This window comes from Hypanus sabinus, chromosome 27 (genome assembly GCF_030144855.1).
Source record: "Hypanus sabinus isolate sHypSab1 chromosome 27, sHypSab1.hap1, whole genome shotgun sequence".
Taxonomy (NCBI): Eukaryota; Metazoa; Chordata; class Chondrichthyes; order Myliobatiformes; family Dasyatidae; genus Hypanus; species Hypanus sabinus.
Window position 1 is genome coordinate 21,146,347 of NC_082732.1, and position 22,134 is coordinate 21,168,480.

Consider the following 22,134-nt stretch of genomic DNA (forward strand, 5'->3'; position numbering starts at 1 on the left):
TTATTAAGGATCAGATAACCTTTTATTTTAACACCAATACATCACCTGAAGTGTCATCCCAGATTGTCTGGGATGCCATGAAAGCATATTTGAGGGGTCAAATAATCTCCTATACAGCAAATCTTAATAGAAAGTCCTGTGCAGATCGATTAGACCTCATTAATCAGATTAAAGAATTGGATCAAATGTATGCTCAAACTAAGAATCCTGAACTATACAAGAAGTGTGTAGAACTTCAAACTAAATTTAATCTTCTGTCTACTCAACCTGTTGAACGCCAACTTCTTGAAAGTAAGAGTCGCTTTTACATTCATGGTGACAAATCTGGTAAATTTCTAGCCAATCAGCTGAGGCGTTCCAAAGCCAAACAACATATTACAAAGATCCGGAAGGAGAACGGAGACTTTACTTAGAAATCACTTAGAAATTAATGATGCATTTAAAAATTTCTATTCTCTACTTTATTCCTCTGAATCTTTGAATGACAATATCTCTGTTGATCACTTTTTAAATAATCTGAATATTCCTTCGCTTTCATCTGATTTTAAAGCCAAACTTAATGCGCCTATAACATCAGAAGAAATATCTTTTGCAATTTCTGCATTGTCCTCAGGGAAATCTCCTGGACCTGATGGGTTCCCCGTAGAATTTTATGAATCATTCTCTTCACTTCTTTCTCCTCAGTTATTCTCAGTATTATCTGACTCGTTTAATTACGGCAAATTGCCACCCTCTTTTAAGGAGGCATCTATTATTCTTTTATTAAAAAAGGGTAAAGACCCAACAGAGTGTTCCTCGTATAGGCCGATTTCTTTGCTTAATGTTGATGTTAAAATCTTGGCTAAAGTTTTGGCTTATAGATTAGAAACTATTATTCTCTCTGTTATTTCTGATGACCAAACTGGTTTTATTAAAAACCGTCTTCCTTTTTTTAACATTCGGCGTTTATTTAACATTTTATATTCACCTCCAACTGGGATTCCTGAATGTGTTATTTCCCTCGATGCGGAGAAAGCATTTGATCGTATAGAGTGGAACTACCTTTTTGCAGTTTTAGAAAAATTTTTCTTAGGTCAAAGTTTTATCTCTTGGATCAAATTGCTGTATTTGTGTCCTACTGCCTCTGTTTTAACTAATTTTCAGAAATCCCAGTTATTTAACCTCAAACGTGGAACCCGTCAGGGATGCCCTTTAAGTCCCTTTCTATTTGATTTGGCTATAGAACCTTTGGCGATAGCATTTCGAAATTGTCCTGAATTGACTGGGATTTGGAGAGGGGGTGTTGAGCATAAAGTTTCTCTTTCTGCTGATGACTTATTACTTTTTCTTTCAAATCCATCTACTTCCTTACCTCCAATGTTTTCACTTCTTGACCAGTTTAGCCAGTTCTCTGGTTATAAACTTAATTTACATAAGAGTGAACTTTTCCCAATTAATAAAGAAGCACAAGAATTAACATTTCGTGATCTCCCTTTTAAAGTAGTTCATAATCAATTTACTTATCTTGGGATTACAGTCACAAGGAAGTTTAAAGATCTGTTTCGTGAAAATTTTGCCAATCTTTCATATCCTATAAAACAGAGCCTGTTACAATGGTCACCTCTATCTATGTCTTTGGTAGGTCATATTAATGTTGTTAAAATGTATGTTCTCCCTAAACTTTTATATTTATTTCAATCAATCCCAATTTTTATTCCTAAATCTTTTTTTGATTCCTTAGACTCTATTATTTTGTCATATCTGTGGAAGAATAAGCGCTCTAGAATTAATAAAGTCTATCTCCAAAAACCTAAAAAAGAGGGTGGCATGGCTTTACCTAACTTTTGTTTATATTATAGGGCAGCCAATATACGTTGTGCTACTGTGCTGTCTTTACGACAGTCATTTAGTTTACAATATTTTTGCTTAGTAATTCATTCGATAGTATTTTCTAGTTAGAATTAGAAGTGTTTAAAGTATATTCATTGCATGTAAAATATATCGGCATGCGATGACGTCACATCCGGTTTCGCCGCGTCTTGTGGGAAAATACCGGTTTGAAATTAGCACGAGGGTGGGGGCTCACCACGAGGCAGACCCGAGCAGAAGTTGTTTTGCGGGCATGAGAAATCACAGTGAGAGCAACGCTGTAAGTTAATAGATAATCGATATATTGAACTAAGATGTTAATGCCGATCCTGTTAGAAGTAACGACGGTAGATAATGTTTATGCTTTCGTTAGTTAAAGAGTCGCGGATAGTTTGCATGGAAGTGTATTTAAAGTAGTCAATGGAGCAGGTAAACTCTCCCTGTATACTGCACCTTAGTGTAACGTAGTTATAGTCACCTTTGCAAGTATTTACACTTGAAATGTGATATTAAGGAAGGAACAAATACTGTATCAATCTTGTATTGTTTTATCAACAGTTTTCACCATATGTTAATGTGAAGAGTGAACAGTAAATGGTTAATCTTACTGCGATCTGGTTCTTATTAACTGTGGTTTATCTTGACGTTTAATTCGGCGTTTCGTTACACGCGAAGGAGAACGTTACAGCTACCTTTTGGTCTTTTTTCCATGGCCAGCCCGAGTGCCCTAACTGGGTGGCGATGGAGCTGAGCTCCACTAAAGAATTATCTATCTCTGCACTTCTTGACTCTGTACTCCCTAGTAGTTTGTCCAGATTAATAGTTAATCCTCTTGTTAGACATACTTTGCGTATATGGGCTCAGTTTAGGAAATTTTATGGTTTCCGTAGTTTTTCCGTTTCTGGCCCTATCTTACATAATCACCTTTTTTTTACCTACTACGTATGACTCAGCATTCTGGGATTGGTATAGGAAGGGCATTAGACATTTTGAAGATCTTTTTATTGATAATCGCTTTGCATCTTTTCAACAGCTCTCTGCTAAGTTCAATCTGCCCAATGCTCATTTTTTTAGATATCTCCAAATTAGACACTTTATTGTTCTTTTAATTCCTAACTTCCCTGAAATGCCTGAGAAAAATGTTATGGACTTATTTCTTCCCATTAATCCACTAGGTAAAGGTTTAATATCATTTATTCGAGATAAATTAGCAGCCTTACGACATGCCCCTGTGGATAAAATTAAAATGGCATGGGAGCAGGATTTAAATACCTCCTTATCTGATGACACTTTGGGACTCGATTCTCAAATCGGTTAATTCAACTTCTCTTTGTGCTCGCCATTGCCTTTTACAGTTTAATATTGTTCATAGAGCCCATATGTCTAAATCTAAATTATCTCAATTTTACCCTAACATTAGTCCTCTCTGTGCTAAATTCAAAAGGGGCGAGGCCTCTCTCATTCATATGTACTGGTTTTGTCCTAGCTTGGAGAAATTTTGGAAAGATGCCTTTATAACATTATCGTATATTCTGAATCACCACCTAGAACCAAACCCTTTAATTGCTTTGTTCGGTTTCTGGGGTGAGACAGATTTACGTCTGAGTTCGACTAAGTGTCGAATGTTATCTTTTGCCTCTCTCCTGGCTAGACGTTTAATCCTCCTTAGATGGAGAGGTTGCCCCGCTCATGCATGCTCAATGGCTTAACGATATTATGGCCTGCTTAGACCTTGAAAAAATTCATTATTCAGTTCTTAATTCGGATTTAAAGTTCCATAAGGTCTGGGAACCTTTTATTGAGTACTTTCATAACCTTCTTCTTAACTAAAGTTTTTTTTTCGGTCCCTTGCTTTCAGCTCCTTTTTCTTTTGGTAGTAGGCATTACTATCCTCTGTTGCTTAGTGTATTTACAGCTTTGGGGGTTTGATTGTCCTGATTTATATTCTCTACATTGTGTTGTGGTTTGTCTGGAGTTTTTTTTGTGTTGCGGGGCTTGGGGAGGATACTAATTTTACTTGTCTTCAATTTGGGTGTTTTCTCAATTATCTTTCTTTGTATCATATTGTTATTGTATGTTTATTTTTGCACCGTATCGATGTCCTTCATTTTGATCTGGTGTTTTTTTTATCTGTAGTTATGTAGAAAATGCATTAAAAAACTAATAAAAAAAAGAAAATGCTATTTCACACAGATAAGTTGACCCGGAGTAGGCACTGACTTTTAGTGCACACGCAGTGAGATGAGGAAACTTCTCCCTGCTGACAAGCCCCCAGAAGTCACCGTCCCTTGATCTTGCTTTAAGCTCGGTGTCATTTTGCAAATCAATTATTTCCATTTCCGTATCACTTGGCACACCAAATACTTGCTGGAATTTGGCTGCTATCTGTTCTATATTGATCTGCAGAAATGGGTTTGAAATAAATGCAGCAATATCTTTCATGACATTTAACTCCCCAAAAAGCTGATCAAACTCTATTGCCAGTTTGTCTAGGTAAGCACAGTACTGCTCAGGGTGAAAAGCATTTTTTTCCTTGATGGCCTGTAACATTTTCTCCAAGTTGTGGAAGTGTGTCAGCCTCCTGTTCTTTAAATTTGAAATCCAAACACCGAGCTTGGCCTTAAACTGTGCTTATCATGTGGGGCAGGTGTCGGTCTTTTCCCATGAGTTCGTTGTTAAGTGCGTTTAATTCAGCCATTAGGTCTGTCAGAAACCTTAAATCCAGTAGCCACGCATCATCTGACAGTTCCTTGTGCTCCTCGTTTCTTGTCGACAGAAAAGTCTTTTATCTCAGGTAGCAAGTTAACAAATCGTTGCAGCACTTTGCCGCGACTCAACCACCGAACATCAGCATGAAGAATTATATCTCTGTAAGCGGCATCAAGCTCATCTAATAACACCTTGAATAAGCGGTGCTGAAGTGCTTTTGCTTGAATCAAGTTTATCAGTTTGACCACCAGTGTCATTACATGAGAAAAGTCTACGACCTTCCCAGCCAAGGACTGCTGATGAATCAAACAGCGATAATCCAGGAAGTCGGGAAAATCAGGGTCATTACGGTACAGTGCTATAAATCCAACGCTCACACTGCGCATTGCTGGGGCCCCATCTGTAGTAATTGCCACCAGTTTATGAATGGGGATGTCATTTTCATGGACATTTTTTAAACTCATTATAATTATCCTCACCTCTCGTTCTCTCCTTTAAGTGCAGAAGAGTGAGGAAGTCCTCCTTTGTTATAAAATCCTGGAAAGCCATTCTGACAAATGCAAGCTGAGCTGTTTGCATTACATCCAGGGATTCATCGAAGTGTAGTGAAAAATATTCACAGAGTGACAAGTCCTTTTAACACTTGTCGATCCACGTCCTCTGACAGTGACTCTACCCTCCTTGTCACTGTTGCAGGGCCAAGCGGTATATTATGTATTGCGGTTTTGATGTCGTCTTTGTTTTTAAAGTCATTAAAAACAGTCTCTGCGGTAATGGCCATTACTTCCTTGAATAAATTGCCATCTGTAAAAGGCTTCTTGTGTTTAGTCAAAAGGTGACTTACACGAAATGATGCTTCAATAGCAGCCTTATTTTGAGCAGCATATTTTGTGAAAAACGATTGCTGGGCCTTCAACCCCGATTTCAGCTCCTCAACTTTCCTGGCACGGATTGTGCTCTTTAGGTGTCTTTAAGGTTCTGGTGGTTGGTATTGTGGTGCCACTCCAGATTCCCTCTTTTAGTCACTGCTTGTGTTTGGTGGCACAATGTACGTATACACTTGTCTTTCACCAAGGTAAATAGAAATTCCTCTTCCCATTCTGGATGGAATTTGTACGTCTTCGCCTTCTTTCATGAAGCCTCCGCCATGCTAGCTAGCTACCTTGCAGGATATTGTGAGCGAGTGCCGTATATTGATTTTAGTGACAGTCTGTACTCTTATCTAATCTAACTGGTCACTTTGATGCAGCACAAACTGCGCTGAAACCGCAGTGCATGACGGACGGGCTATACACACATGCGCACTGGGCAGAAAGAACGGAACTAAAACCCCGCAACCCGGAAACAATCTCTCTTTACAAACAGCTTTCCATAGTGAAAGTATTGCTATATTACCATTATCCTAATGTATTTATTTTTGATTTTTAAAAAAAATTTCGGGATCTACTGGGGAAGTCTCAAAGATCGACGGGTTGGCAACCACTACTCTGGTGGGCTCAACCACGAGCTGCTCAAAAAAGCCATCTTGTTGGTACTCTAGAAACTGCCCCCCCCCCCCATAATTCAGCTTGATTTTCCCAATCTACCTGCATATTGAAGTCCCCTGTGCATACACTTTTAGAATTCGTAATTTTTCTCTATTATTATGAATAGCAGTGTACCACTGCCACAAAGTCAATTAATTTCATGACATATACCAGTGATATTAAAACTGATTATGAATTCTTTCTTCCTTGCCAACCAGTGGGGAATCAGGCAAACGGAGTGACAGTTTTAATGAAGTTTTATGTTTCCATGCTGTTTCTCCTCTCTCGTCTACCTCTCACCCACTTCCTCCGCTCTGCAGGTGACCTGCTCTGTTCCTTACAGTAGATCTGTATCCTCCTTCCAATTAGCCTCCCAATCTCCTACATCCCTTTAAGCCATCAGCTACTGATGATAAAAGCAGCCCATGTACCCTTATGCTGTATATCCATGCTGTTAAACACGGCACAAAAGGAAACAGATGAGAGGCTGAAAGCTTACAAAGCATTCAGCTCTTGATAAAATGTATTTGTACCTTTGCACCACTCATTGAGATGTTTGAAAACACCCCAGAGCAGAACCATCAGTGCACGAGCGTTGATGAGCAACGTTGCATGCATAAGAGAATTTCCAACAAAGAAACTTTTCAAGTGCTTCAAAACAAGTTTATTGGTAGTTGCGCTGGCACTTACACACACAACAACATGTATTTATCTAACAACTTTAACGCAATAAAATGCCCCAAGGCACCTCACGGGAATTAAAATATTCATATTAAAATATGAATCAAACAGCCCCTGGACACATAGCACAGGCGATCAAAAGTTGAGTAAGAGAGGATTTAAGGATCATTTTGGAAAGGGATCAATGGCAGCATCTGTCCTGAGTGGGGTGAGCCCAAGGAACAGCCAAGAGGTAAGTCCATAGCAATTGGATGAGAGAGAAATGCCACCGGAACAATAGGAGGGATATTTTGCTAAATCACACAAGGAATGAACTACTAATAGAAGGTGCTTTGGTTTAATGGCCTGTCAAAATAACAGCATCCTTCCAATATGAGCATGTTATAGTCTGGAATCTGTTGCAACAAGTCAGATGCTTGGGGGACTCTGTGAGTGAGGGCAGTGTCTCAATGAGTGAGTTGGGGTGAAGGGATCGACCCAAAACACCAATTGTCCTGCTGACCGGCTGAGTTCTTCCTGCATCTTTCTAATCCCCCTTTTCACACACCACTGGAGTCTCAGCACCAGGCCACATGTTGAAAATTCAAAGTCACAGAATCTTGGAGCTCTTCAGCCATTGGCAAAGTTCAGTACGGTTAGAGCACAACAGTACAGTAAATGTTGTTCTGACCCTTCAACCTACTCTAAAATCAATCTAACCCTTCCCTCTCTTACATAACCCTCCATTTTCCTATCATCCATGTGTCTCTCTAAGGGTTTCTCAAATGTCCCCAAAGCATCTGCCTCTACCACCAACCCTGGCGGGGTAGTCCCAACATTTTCCGTGCCAAAATCTTACCTCTAACACCCTAATTTATCTCCAACATCCTAAACTACCTCCGACACCCTAACTTACTTCCGACACACTAACCCACCTCCATCACCCTAACCCATCTCCGTCACTCTAACCCATCTCCGTCACCCTAACCCACCTCCGTCACCCTAACCCACCTCCGACACCCTAACCCACCTCCGACACCCTAACCTACCTCCGACACCCAAACTTACCTCCGACACCCTAACCCACCTCCGACACCCTAACCTACCTCCGACACCCTAACCCACCTCCGACACCCTAACCCACCTCCGACACCCTAACCCACCTCCGACACCCTAACCTACCTCCGACACCCAAACTTACCTCCGACACCCTAACCCACCTCCGTCACCCTAACCCACCTCCGACACCCTAACCCACCTCCGTCACCCTAACCCACCTCCGACACCCAAACTTACCTCCGTCACCCTAACCCACTTCTGACACCCTAACCCACCTCCGACACCCTAACCCACCTCTGACACCCTAACCCACCTCTGACACCCTAACCCACCTCCGACACCCTAACTTACCTCCGACACCCTAACTTACCTCCGACACCCTAACCCACCTCCGACACCCTAACCCACCTCCGACACCCTAACCCACCTCCGACACCCTAACCCACCTCCGACACCCTAACCTACCTCCGACACCCTAACCTACCTCCATCACCCTAACCCACCTCCGACACCCTAACCCACCTCCGTCACCCTAACCCACCTCCGACACCCTAACCCACCTCCGACACCCTAACCCACCTCCGACACCCTAACCCACCTCCGTCACCCTAACCCACCTCCGACACCCTAACCTACCTCCATCACTCTAACCCACCTCCGACACCCTAACCCACCTCCGACACCCTAACCCACCTCCGACACCCTAACCCACCTCCGTCACCCTAACCCACCTCCGACACCCTAACCCACCTCCGTCACCCTAACCCACCTCCGACACCCTAACCCACCTCCGACACCCTAACCCACCTCCGTCACCCTAACCCACCTCCGTCACCCTAACCCACCTCCGACACCCTAACCCACCTCCGACACCCTAACCCACCTCCGACACCCTAACCCACCTCCGACACCCTAACCCACCTCCGACACCCTAACCTACCTCCGACACCCTAACCTACCTCCATCACCCTAACCCACCTCCGACACCCTAACCCACCTCCGTCACCCTAACCCACCTCCGACACCCTAACCCACCTCCGACACCCTAACCCACCTCCGACACCCTAACCCACCTCCGTCACCCTAACCCACCTCCGACACCCTAACCTACCTCCATCACTCTAACCCACCTCCGACACCCTAACCCACCTCCGACACCATAACCCACCTCCGACACCCTAACCCACCTCCGACACCCTAACCCACCTCCGACACCCTAACCCACCTCCGACACCCTAACCTACCTCCGACACCCTAACCCACCTCTGACACCCTAACCCACCTACGTCACCCTAACCCACCTCTGACACCCTAACCTACCTCTGACACCCTAACCCACCTCTGACACCCTAACCCACCTCCGACACCCTAATCTACCTCCGACACCCTAACCCACCTCCATCACCCTAACCCACCTCCGACACCCTAACCCACCTCCATCACCCTAACCCACCTCCGACACCCTAACCCACCTCCGACACTCTAACCTACCACTGACACACTAACTTATTTCCGATACACTAACCTACCTCCGACATCCTAACCTACCTCCGTAACTTACCTCCAACATCCTACCTTACCTCCGACATCCTAACCTACCTCTGACATCCTGACTTAACTCTGACTCCAACACCCTCACCTACCTCCAATGAGAAATGAGAAGGGAGAAGCCGTGGTGAAATTAAGCCGTGAAAAGTGTTGTTGTTCTCATTTACAGGCAACATAGCAATTACTCAGACAGCTTCCCAGGGTCTCCTGTTTCCCAATGGTATCAGGTATTTCCTGCTACCTATTCACTTCATTCTCCTCTGAAATATGATACCTACCACAGATTAAAATTAGGATAAAAATCACTCGTGGGTTGTTTCAATGTCCCACCTACAAAATCCTTCCTATGCTTGAGAGACCAGACGCAGTGTTGATATTTTCCCGATCTGCACCATTGGGAACCAGTATTCATAGTCTCAAAGTAAAGTAAAAGGACTGAAATAAGAATTAACTTCCTCACTCAGAAGGGGTGAACCTTCGGAATTTTCTTGTGGGGAGTTGTAGGGGCTTAATCACTGAGTGTGATCAATACAAAGATGGACTCGCCTTCAGATATTGGGGAAATCAAGAGGTCGAGGGTTTGCACGAAGAAGTGGCACTGGTACTGATTTGGTTAAATGGTAAAGCAGACACAAAGGGCTAAGCAGATCAGCCCTGCTTCTATTTTTTCCGCCAAAAATCTTTGGCTGATGATTAATTTCCTGTGACACCTTAATGCTCAAAGTCACTGAATAGGTGCGGTTGTAGCTGCTGATATTGCTTTGGTCTTCAACTTTGGAGCCGTTTCCCTGCCAAGTCAATCATTGATACAAAGATCAAGGCAATGCCATAGATTAAAAAACATTAACAGCATAAGTTTATTGAAGCTTGGGGTTGATGGAATAAAAATTCTACTCTGTCTTGTCAGAATTTCTAGCCTTGTGCAATAATTAGTTATTCCATGCCTTTTCAGCATGCCCAGAACCTGTGTGATTCATATTCGCGAGTATAGTGTTCTCACTTTAGTTTGTATGTCACTTCTCACATGTATCTGCAGCCCGTGAGTAGATCGCCTTGTAGGTAAGATTGCCCCCCCCTAATGCCTGCCACTGGAGGTTTCCTTTGTGACCAGCTCTCCCACTTCACCCTCAAACCTTAACCTGATCATTTCCCCTGCTGACTCCAGACTACCCCAAAATCACGCACTCTTCGGTGCCCCCACTCAAGCCGCAAGGTCCAGATTCTCCGTAGCTTCCATGCCACTTCATGCTGCTATCCCCTCCATTGCAACCTAGGTCTCTCTCCACCTTAACCACACACCCCCAGCCTACAACTCATGATTTAGCACTTACAGGATTTCCTCTGCAGCTGGTAGAGGCCTTGGTGCAATTTAGTTGTACTGGGCCTGTCCTTTTGTAGAAGCCACCTTGGACTTTTGCCAATAGAATTTCACAATGAGTGCTTCATTCAACAAAAATACATTGGCTTCCTTATACATCATTAGATTAAACATACTTTTCAAGGCGTGCAATAAACCTAATAGTTTGTCACTCTGTTCCTTAGTCACCCTGAGTTAAGGGTTCTTTCCCACCATTAAGACCACCCACATCCTCCTTTGAGGTCCTGGCCATCTCTACTCCATTGCTGATACCTCTGTCCATCAGCTACAAAAGCTCTCATCATTGTTTTTGCACCTCCGTACTCGGCCGTTCCAGGGCAACCTCCCACTGCCATCACTCACGATGTGAGCTCATCCTAAAGGCTGTGCCAGTGTCTGTGTCTGTGCCTGTGTTCTCTCTATTTTTAACCCTCTCACCTCTGATTTCATGTCCCTCCAGGATCTAGTCCTGTAATCTCCTCCTGCTCTTTAGATGATGTTTCTCCAGATATGTCCTCTTTCTACCCTGTATTGTCTTCTCTGCACCAGTGGTAACTGTGCCTTCAGCAGCTAAAGACTCTCAAGTCCTCTCTCTGACTCTGTCCACCCCTCCACTGAGGCATTCTTTAAAATCAACCTAATTAGCCAAGATTTTGGTCACACATCCCAAGGTCTTTGATATGAAGCATTTTGACATGTGGTACTCTACTAAAATGTTCCACATCACTGCAAGTTCCTGAAGGAGCCTCGGACGAGGTGTCCGGAATAGATACAATACAATTATTTTCAAGTCAATATTGCAAAGCTTTCCTAATTTGACACTATTAACGTTTAGACCTGACTGAAGATGACTTTATAAATTGTAAGGTTGGCACATTGGAGCAATGGAGCTCTGGCGTGGAGTTGGGAAAGGCTGGAGCAGTCAAAAATGAATATCAAGCTGTGCTTGCAGTAACTATGGATGCTCTTTGGAGGGAGGAGTAACCCACTCTTCAATATCTTGATAGGGACAGAAGAACGAGAAAGAGAGCAGATCATTTCCTACTGGCTTCAGGGAATTATCTCAATAACATGACTTCCCTAACTGACCTCAGGATATCCTTAAGAATAACGTGCCATTAGTTTATTGCTTATTGGAGCGTTGGAATAATTCATAATACACAAGTTTGTCTTGCTGGGTCCCACCCTCAATGCCCACAGGAGCATTACTACCACTTGGAACTATTTAATTAGCTAGCTTTTCAAAGAAAACACTTTTGTTTCATCTTCAAACTCCACTAGAAAACAGATTAATTTCACTTGTTGTTCATTTCACTTACTGCTGGATTAACTCCTACGATAACCAAGGTGACAAATCATTGGAGACTATTTTGTTACATGTGAAGTACTGAAGGATTCCTTTTAATTTAAATGATACACACGTCACCAGCACAGTCAATATTTACTATGGGCCGGCCCAGCGCCCACCCAGCATTGGGATGGGAGTTACAGGAATTAGGGCAACAGTGAGGGAATTTTCAGATATGTTCAAATCAAGACACAGTACAAAGTGGAGGAGAACTTTGAGGAGAATATGTTCCTATGCAGCTGCTGTACCCTGTTCTACTGAAAAGCAGAGGTGGGTGAATGGTTAACACCCAAGGGGATGTTGGGAAAGTGACTCATAAATTGGTGACGGTGATCCTTCCTGGGCTTGCAGCTTGTGTTGGTGATAAGCTGATACTGTGCCGGGAGGTCTGTGTAGTAGGGGCAGCGCAGTAGCATGGTGGTCAGCGCAACACTTGGTGACCCGGGTTCAATTCCCACCGGTGTCCTGTAAGGAGTTTGTATGTTCTTCCCGTGACCGCGTGGGTTTCCTCCGGGTGCTCCAGTTTCCTCCCCCAGTCTAAAGATGCGCCGGCCAGTAGGTTAATTGGTCATTGTAAATTGTTCCATGTTTAGGCTCGGGTTAAATCAAGGGTTGCTGGGGGGTGTGGCTGAAAGGGTTCTGCACTGTATTGCAGTAAATAAATAAATAGATATCTAGATGGATAAATAGATAGATAAATGAATTAATGAATAAACAAATAAACAAACAAATATAAATATATATATTTGCATATAAGACAGGGATGCTTGATAAACCTGTTCTGTGTGCTGACAAGGCCCATACTCTGAGTTCATGCCTGGTCTGACATTTGAGATCTTCAACAATATTTAGCCCATGGCGAATTATGACTTCTATGCTTTGTACCCAGGCTTAAGAACTTATAACAATGATTTATTTACTTTGCAAATGACCTGTTTCTCGTTTGCAGGCATGGACTGTTGCAGGAAAGTCAGAGAGTGGGGCAGCTATGTTACGTACAACAGGGCTTCCTGGGATACAATCACGCTGATGAGAATGCTCTCGAGTACGCAGAGGAAGAAACCAGTAGGAAGTACAGAACAGGAAGGGTGAGTACAGCACAGTGAGGCCAGAGATGGAGCAGCAGCTGTATTCATGTGAGAATGAATATCAGCAATTATCAGAATTCAGAGCTTTCCTTCCTCTTCATCACCCCCACACTCTACTACCTACCCATGAAGGCAGCATATCTTGCTCTTCATAGAGTCAAAGAAGTTTGCAACACAGAAACAGACCCTTTAGCCTATCAAGCCCAATCACTCATTTCCAAATCCTACATTTAATCCCACTTTATTCTTTCTCCCCGCATTCCCATTTCCAGGGGCAATTAAGCTCCTGATGCACAGATCTTTGGGAGTTAGGATGAAACCAAAGCATTTGGGGGAACCAGTGTGGTCGCAGTGAGAATGCGTGAACTGCACACAGACAGCGGCCAAGGTCAGGTTTGAACTGGGTCTCTGGCGCCGCAGATCTACAGCCACAAATCATAAATGTGAGAAATTCTGGAGACGCTGGAAATGGATAAACCAGCCGACGTTTCGGGCTGAGACCCTTCTTCAGGATCGGAGAGGAAGGGAGAAAATGCCAGAATTAAAAGGTGGGGGGGAGGGGAGGGGAAGGAGGCGAGATAAGAGGTGATAAGTGAAGCCGAGCGGCTGGGAAAGGTACAGGGCTGGAGAAGGAGGAAGCGCTCCCCTAAGAATCAAGGGATAGACATGCATCCACTTTGAACATTTAGTAGCACAGCACCCCTCTCCGACAGTCTCTAGAGGCCAAGGACCTTCACCCTACACAGTGAGCTATCCTCCAAATATACTTTGAATCCCTGAGGCTAGTGAAATGGGGAGGGGGAACCTTACATTTATCATCATTGGCTGAACAAAGGCTTTTCCACTGAGATCGGTGTAAAGCAGAGTCCAGCCTACAGCAGAACCCCTGCACTTTCTACTGGACTCATGATGGGCTGTCCCCCAAGTAAATCACCACCTCCTAGCGTTTATCTAACCTCAGGGCCCGCTGTAACGTTTCTCTTTCCATCCCGGTTATACATGCACTGCCATCAAACCACAGACCTCTCACACCGCGCCACTCACTGTGTTCTCCACTGGGCAGACAGGGGATCATTCCATCCCGTTCACACCTGGGATGTCGTCACCCACAGAATCCCACTAACTTCAAATATGATTGAAATGTAAAGGTCTCCAGGGGAGAATGGGAAGGATGTACTGCATTATGGTGTATGTTCTTGGTTAAGCCCTGAGGGCCAGCTGCGCTAGTTCAAGCATCTCTTCAGACTATCCTTTCTCTGAGAATCTGTAGCTTCTGCTTGACTCTTCAGTTCTTTACTTTTACTTTACTTTATTGTCACCAAACAACTGATACTAGAGTGTACAATCAACACAGCGATATTTGATTCTGTGCTTCGCACTCCCTGAAGTTCTGACAGTGGAGATGACAGGAAACTTTTCTGAACACTTTGAAGAGCAGTTTTGAATGCATATCTTACATTTTATTTTCATTCCCTTCAGTATACACACAGTGGCCATTTTATGAGGTACACCTGCGTGTTAACACAGATACCTAGTCAGCCAATCATGTGGCGGCAACTCAATGCATGAAAGCATGCAGACATGGTCAAGAGGTTCAGTTATTGTTCAGGCTAAACATCAGGCTGGGGAAGAAATGTGATCTGTGTGACTTTGACCAGGGAATGATTGTCACTGCTAGATGGGGTGATTTGAGTATCTCAAAAATTACTGATCTCCAGGGATTTTCACACTGTTCCTCACCCAGCACAGCCCTCTGAATCCATCTTGTAGGGACATTGTCATTTTTCAGATCTCCTGGGGTTTTCATGCATAACAGTAGCCTAGAATTCACAGAGAATGGTACGAGAAACAAAAAAAGAGCTGGTGAGCAGCAGTTCTGTGGGCGAAAGCACCCTGTTAGTGAGAGAGGCCGGAGGAGAACAGTCATACTGGTCCAAGCTGACAGGAAGCTGGCGGTAACTCCAATAACCATACAGTACAACAGTAGTGAGCAGCAGAGCATCTCTGGACACATTGATCCTTGAATTGGATGAGCTCTAGCAGCCGGAGACCACACCGGGTTCCCCTCCTGTCCCTAATGAAGTGGCCACCGAGTATGTAATGAAGCAATTGCTCATTTTAACTGACCGTCGAAGTCAAAGCAACCCTCTCACCTGACACTTGATCAACGGTTTGCATCAATGCAGTCCAAAGTTTTCAAGTTCATTTAGCACTTTTCGTGGAGGAATAATGAGGAACCAGACAAAAGATCTTTGTTCTGTTTTCTTCCCCATCATTATTTTTGCTTCCACAGCAAATATTCGGCAGTCAATCTGCCAGTTGGGGGGCAGCATGGTGGCTTCGTGGTTAGCACTGTGCTTTGCAGTACAGGACACAATTACCCCGCCGCCTGTCTCTACGTTCTTCCCCCATGACTGCTTAGGTTTCCTCCCGGTGCTCTGATTTCCTCCCAGAGGCAAAGACATTAGTAGGTTAATTGATCATTGCAAGAGACTGTAGATGGAGATAACAAGTAAATAGGGTCTGGAGTAGACAGATTATATAGAGAGGCAAAGGGTTAACTTGCTGATGTTTTAACATGTCCACCCATACTGTCTGAAACAACAGTTACTATATGTCATTTTTGAGTAGAAGAAATGGAAATGCCCTCTCTCCAGTACATTTATAGTTTTGTAATGGGCTCTCCCAACTGGAGTGTACGGTGTAGGATTCAACACAGTGATATAATCCCCTTCTACCCAGTGCTCACAGATCACATCAATTCTCCATATTCCTCCCTTGACCATTCTCATCAAAGCCAATTATCCAGTTCCTGCCCTTTAGTGCTTCCTGTGAGCTTGTTCTACACCCCAAGCATGACAGGTCAAGCTCGAGGTGTCAGGCACTAGGACAAACGTGTCTGAGCAGTGCTCACTAAAGTGTAATCTTCTTTCTTCCCCCGAACTCAGGGACCAGTGGATTCAATGAAGGCCTTTGGTGGGAAGGATCTCTGCTTCCATGAAGGCTATCCGTCCCGTCCACAAGGCGTCACTGAGGATGAACTGTCCAGACCAGCACGGTGCTCCCTCCAGACGTTCACTGGGATCGAGGTCACCAATGTATAGGGCCAAGTTGTTCACTGGACACTGGAATCAACTGGAATACTTTCACCCACAAATGCAACCACATAAAAGTAAACCAGCTGCACAGCAGAAGACTTTCCAGCCAAGTGAACAGATTTATTTTATATTTATGTTAAGTGGATTGATTGGATCATCGTTACTCCCAATTGGCTGCGAGTGGCTGCTGTTGCCATGGGAAAGCAGATAAATGCTGAAGGTTTGCTGGAAGCTATCTCTTATTAACCAGCTGAAACCCAAGCTACAGTTGAGATTGTTCCCAAGCATCAGGCACATTGGATCCATTCTAAATCTAGCTTTTCAGCACTGCAGGTCCTTATAGAAAAAGAATTTTGATTTAACAGAATGTCAAGAGGATGGAAAGATCACAAAGGACTTACTCTAATGTGAGGTTTCTATCCTGGATCTTTTAATTTAAGTGCAGATAGTTGGACACTCCTCCTAACTCTACTTCATAAAAAAGGCTTACGTCCAATTCTAAATCTGCTGTTCACATAATAATGGAGGAATTTCAACTTCAGAGGGTAGGCAGAGGACTCTGCAAACATTGTAACTGAACCAGGCCAGTTCTATTGAGTACCACCTGCAAAAGACAGTGCAGATTTTAAAAGGGGAGGAAAATCCAGCGAGTTTTACTTCAATACAATTCCTTGCTTATATAAAACATTTTCATCATCAGATATTTACTCTCTCTTGCTTATAAATGTGGTGTTACTGCTGCTATGAGGAACTTCGCTCATCCTTGCATAGGTAGGGTCCTACAATGAAAATATTGAACCTGGAACTAACTAGGACTTTAATGTAGCTTTGGCATTTTGAACAACCAGTTGAATTAGTTAGCTTACCAAGAGAGACGTGCCCCAGCTGGACTTTTGACTTGGACAACTGAAACCTTGATTTGACTTCGTTAGTCAGCATCTCGCTCTGACGCTCTGAAGAAACTGATGTAGAAATGACCCAAATGGATCTGGAAGGTCCCAGGTTCCGTTCTAAGTGTGCGCAGAGTGGTTTCCCACAGATATTGTGTGTTACTCTTCGCACAGCACCCATGGAGATGAGCTGTTACCTGTTTTACATCACCAATACCTGTGTCCATATGACATAGGAGCAGAATTATGCATTTGGCCCATTGAGTCTGCTCTGCCATTCTATCATGGCTGATATATTACCCTTCTCTGGAAGTTCAACTGTCCAACTTTTTTCTTCAAAGAAAACTACCCAGCAGTTACCCAGCACAATAGCTACTTACGGAGAAGTTAGTGTAGCAGATTGTTTCAAGCTGTGAATGAGATAAATTGACCAACAAACCACAGTAAGAGTAAGGAAAAAAGGAAATTTGCAAACAAAAAAGGAAATAACATTCCTCAATGTACTATATCTGTTCGTTAGTTAAGATGCAACATCATTGGTACTAATTCAGTTTGACAAACTAACAGTGCTAAATCATTCATGAATTATAGAACCACAAGTCTGTTTGCGCTGCTTTGCTGTTATTATTAGAAAGCAGTAGCCAGTCTGACACTACTCTCTTCTTTAACAAGAACGAGACATGAACTGTTTTAACCTTTGGAGAACGTTAAGCTAATTGTACTGATTTTACTTTGTATTCTGTGAATATTTGTTGAATAGAAAAAGGCAGTGCTTTTTTTTACTTTAAATGTACTTACAGAGATTTTATATTATTTTTACACTTATATTATTTCAAATGCTCACCAGTAATCTGAGTTTCCAATGTTGCCTTTTTAATATTTCTTTTTCCCTCTAATGCATCACTATTAGTTACTTAGAATTCAAATGACACTTAAAGACTTAGTGTTTCTCCCACAGAGATTGCGCAAAGGTAACTGATTCTTCCTCTCTCTAAGAATTCTTTTAACATGACCAGACTTGCCAACTCCGTTTCATCTTATTCCAGGAAGCATCATCGCATGACTCCTTTCTGTGCTTCCACCATAGTCTCCCACCATTGGTCACCAATCTGTCAATCTTAATGCCCTCTCTTCAAAAGCCAGTCAGAAAGAAACTAGTCTCTTCATTACCCCTCGGATGCTTAGCCAGTCAATAAACAGGAGTAGATAGTTATATCCATAAATAAAAGCAAACATCAAAGACTACTTTGTCGTTTTGGGAAAAAAGGTGCCACTCTGATCTTTGGCCGGAAACGTCAAAGTGACCTTTTGAAACTGTGTGTTAAGTTGATGAAACAAGGGTGGGAACAGTGTGGCATTTCAATAACGGGTACAGGTATCATGTTTCCTTCAATAATTATAGGTTCATTTTTCTGAGTGTGTGGAGAAGGGGAAGGGTAGAGTATGGTTGGCTTTACTGGTAAATACAAGATCATTAAAGCCTGCTGCCCACCAGTGTTGCTGGCTAAGCAGTGCAATTACGAGTGAGAAATATCAGCCTTGGGATTTGGGTCGTATTACCTTGAAAGGAGATGTTTCTAACACTGGCGTCAGTGTGTTGTTGGGTCAGGAGACAAAGCCTTAGTTAAACCTTTACTGTCCCATATTTGGTATGCAATATTTCTATACCCGGGTATGGGTGGGTACTTGGAATGCACTGCTGGAGAAAGTGGGGGAAGCAAATGCAATAACAGTATTTATGACAGCCTGGCCAATGAAAACTATGGGCCACGATGGGATTAATAAGGATGGATACCTTTTGCTCAGTGTTGATATGGTGAACCTAATGGCCTGTTTCCATGCTGTATGAATCTTATGTCTATGAGACATAAAAGCCCTCCTTCTTCCCTTTCTCCAGCTGTCCGCTCTCCTCTCCTATCAGATTCTTTCTTCTCCAGCCGATAACCTTTCCCACCCACCCGGCTCCACCTGCCACCTTCCAGCTAGCCACTTTACCCTCCCCGCCCCACCTTTTTATTCTGGCATCTTCCCCCTTCCTTCTCAGTCCTGAAGAAACGTCGACTGTTTACGCTCCTGATAGACCAGCTGAGTTCCTCCAGCGTTTTGTGTGTGTGTGAATACACACTGCCGGTTACCTCGGTGTTAATGAGGCTAAGGCTCTTTCCGAGGGTATAAAATCACCAAAATCAACCTTCCTTTCACTACCCTCAGCTTAGTGTGGGATAGAAGACAAAGATTCTGGGATTTCCCATCGGGTCAGGCAGCATCTGTGGAAAGAGAAGCAAGAGTTTACGTTTCTGGCTGAATACCTTCGCCAGAACCGGGAAGGAGAAAATATAAGGTAAGGCCCCGTCTCTTGTCAACTTGACAGAGTGAGCAATCAGGAGAGATGGAGAATTGATCCCAGAAGAGCATTGGTGCTGGGCTGGTGAGGTGGAACGTCGGAAACATAGGGATAAATCAAAGTGATGCAGGAAGCTTCACCTATTCAGGCAGTCCCTGATGTAACAGGTTCACTCTGAGTGCTGTGACTGGTAGTGTTCTGAATGCTTCTAGGCTATGGCTTTACTAAAAAGCTGAACAGAATCACCAGCTGCAATCCCTAAGCGCTGACAACATTTCCACAACCTGAAATGTGCTTCAGCCAGGACCGTGGACCTGTGGTCAGGATCGTGAATTAATAGGGCCACGGAATGTGATTCCTGAATCATCAGCAAAAAAAAATCCCATGGGAAAGGAAGGTGATTTTTATCCAGTCATAGCGATTGATCCAGAAGGTCAACTCCTGGTGACTCTGCTCTGGGCCAATTCTGATTTCACGGATATCCTCTTGTGTTCATTACAAACGACAATACACAGGAACCAGGGAAATCAGGAGAGCTAGTATTGGTGACCCAGCCCCTTGAACTTCTTCCATAACTTTTACCTACTCAATTAGATAACAGCTTATCAGTATCTCAAATCCTATCCCAACAGCCACACTGTGGAGATGACCTTTGCACGCTCCTGAATCACGCCTTATCTGTTCCCAGGGAGTGTGGTGAGCACACGTCAGTTTTCTTGGTACCTGACCCACAGCAGTACTAATCAGAATTACTCTGCTCAAGTACGATCAATAATGTGTAAATATGACCTTACAGCAAGATAACGTTACGCCAACACCTCCAAACCTACATCTGTGCAATACTGACCAGGCAATTCTCTTTGATGGATCTCAGCTGAGTGGCAAAGGTGAGTGATTGTGTCCCGTTGAGCCCGCAGGACATTGCTTACCTCAGGTTGTGGGCTAAGGACAGAACTAGGCACAACTTTGCTCAACAGGGTGCTTGACAAACCCACCCCACTCATTGCCTCAAGCGCAGGGCACCCCTGTGAATATGTAGTCAGAGGGCACCTAGTGGCCACTGACCTTGCATTCCAGCAACCTTGCCTGGCAAGAGCGGGCAATATCAGCAAATCGAAAATGCTCATTGTGACTGAAAATTCACTAAGGGAGTGTCCAATTAGATGTTGGATGACTTTCTTTGAAATTCCCTATCTCAGATGGTAAGAATGTGATGAATCGTTAAGGCAAATCTTTTTGGACGTGTATTTGGAAATAATACACGTGGCAGGGTTGAAGCTGAGGATAGGCAGAATCTCATTGACTGTTGTGGCTGACTCTAAACACCCCACTTCTTTTTAAGTTCTTAAACTGATGGAAAAATAAAGGTAATATTGACTGTCTTCTATTTCTTAAAGATTTACAGTGGGGTTGGAGCAAATTAAGGGAGCCAATGGCGAAGGTGTATTGCTGGCATGTATACATCTTCTACCTAACTGTTCTAATGTGTATTCATTACTTTAATATTTTCAGAACTTCATGTAAATAAAAGATATATAAATACAAAGATAACAGATTGTTCTCGTTTCATTAGTCTCTGTTTCATCTCAAATACTAAACTGCCGCTTGTGGTTTGGGGGTAGTGACGAAGTCATTTAGAGAGTTGGCATACAGCCCAGGCTTTCTCAAGCTTTGTGTCATCCTGGAGCAGAGCCTGAAGACTAAACCACGGTGCACTCACCAACTGGTAGGTATCGCTTTGCCATTGAGATCCTCCGCCGTCAGGTGAAAGGTGAGTGGTGGAGGGGAACCAGTAAGGCAAAGCAGAGGAAAGCCGGAAGTTTTAGGGTCATCGTGCATGAAAGCAGGCACTGTGGTCCACAAAGTCTTGTATGGGCCCCTAAATCCTAAAAACTTTCTCTAGGGGCACAATTGAGAGCATCCTGACTGGCTGCATCACTGCCCAGTATGGGACTCTGCAGAGAGTGGTGCGGATTGCCCAGCACGTCTGTAGATGTGACCTTTCCCACCTGTCATTTACAGAGACAGGTGTGTAAAAAGGGCCCGAAGGATCATTGGGGACCCGAATCACCCCAACCACAAACTGTTCCAGCTGCTACCATCCGGGAAACGGTACCGCAGCATTAAAGTCAGGACCAACAGGCTCCGGGACAGCTTCTTCCACCAGGCCATCAGACTGATTAATTCATGTTGACACAACTGTATTTCTATGTTATATTGACTATCCTGTTGTACATACTATTTATTATAAATTACTATAAATTGCACACTTAGATGGAGACATAACGTAAAGATTTTTTACTCCTAATGTGTACGAAGGATGTAAGTAATAAAGTCAATTCAGTTGAAGTCCACAATAACTATACAGTGCTAATCCTATACTTTTCTGCAATTCCTACACTCATCCCATTTCCTCCCCACTTTCCCATCAGCTCCCCCATTCTGTCATTCACCTACACATCTGGGGCAATTCGCAGTGGCCAGTTCACTGACCAACCCGGGTGCCTTTGGGAGGAAGGAGGAGTAAACAGGGGGAATTCATGCCACAACTGGCTGAAAGTGTACATACCATGTAGGCAGTGCCAGGGGCAAACCTGGATACCTGGAACTGTGAGGGGGCCCCAGTAAAAAAAATTATGCACCAAGGTTTGAGTGATCA

The 22,134-nt window shown here is 43.6% G+C and overlaps 1 protein-coding gene across 4 annotated transcripts in view; it reads left to right on the plus strand.

The window, feature by feature from the left end:
* LOC132382047 (kazrin-like) overlaps positions 1 to 21,020 on the plus strand; it is a 726,142-nt gene extending 705,122 nt beyond the window's left edge. For all 4 annotated transcript variants that reach the window (XM_059951869.1, XM_059951868.1, XM_059951871.1 and 1 more), the window contains 2 exons: positions 13,005 to 13,143; positions 16,092 to 21,020. In XM_059951869.1, coding sequence (XP_059807852.1) covers positions 13,005 to 13,143; positions 16,092 to 16,247 — 295 coding nt within the window. In that variant the 3' untranslated portion in view covers positions 16,248 to 21,020. The remainder of the gene's footprint in view (positions 1 to 13,004; positions 13,144 to 16,091) is intronic.
* Positions 21,021 to 22,134: the final 1,114 nt, after the last annotated feature.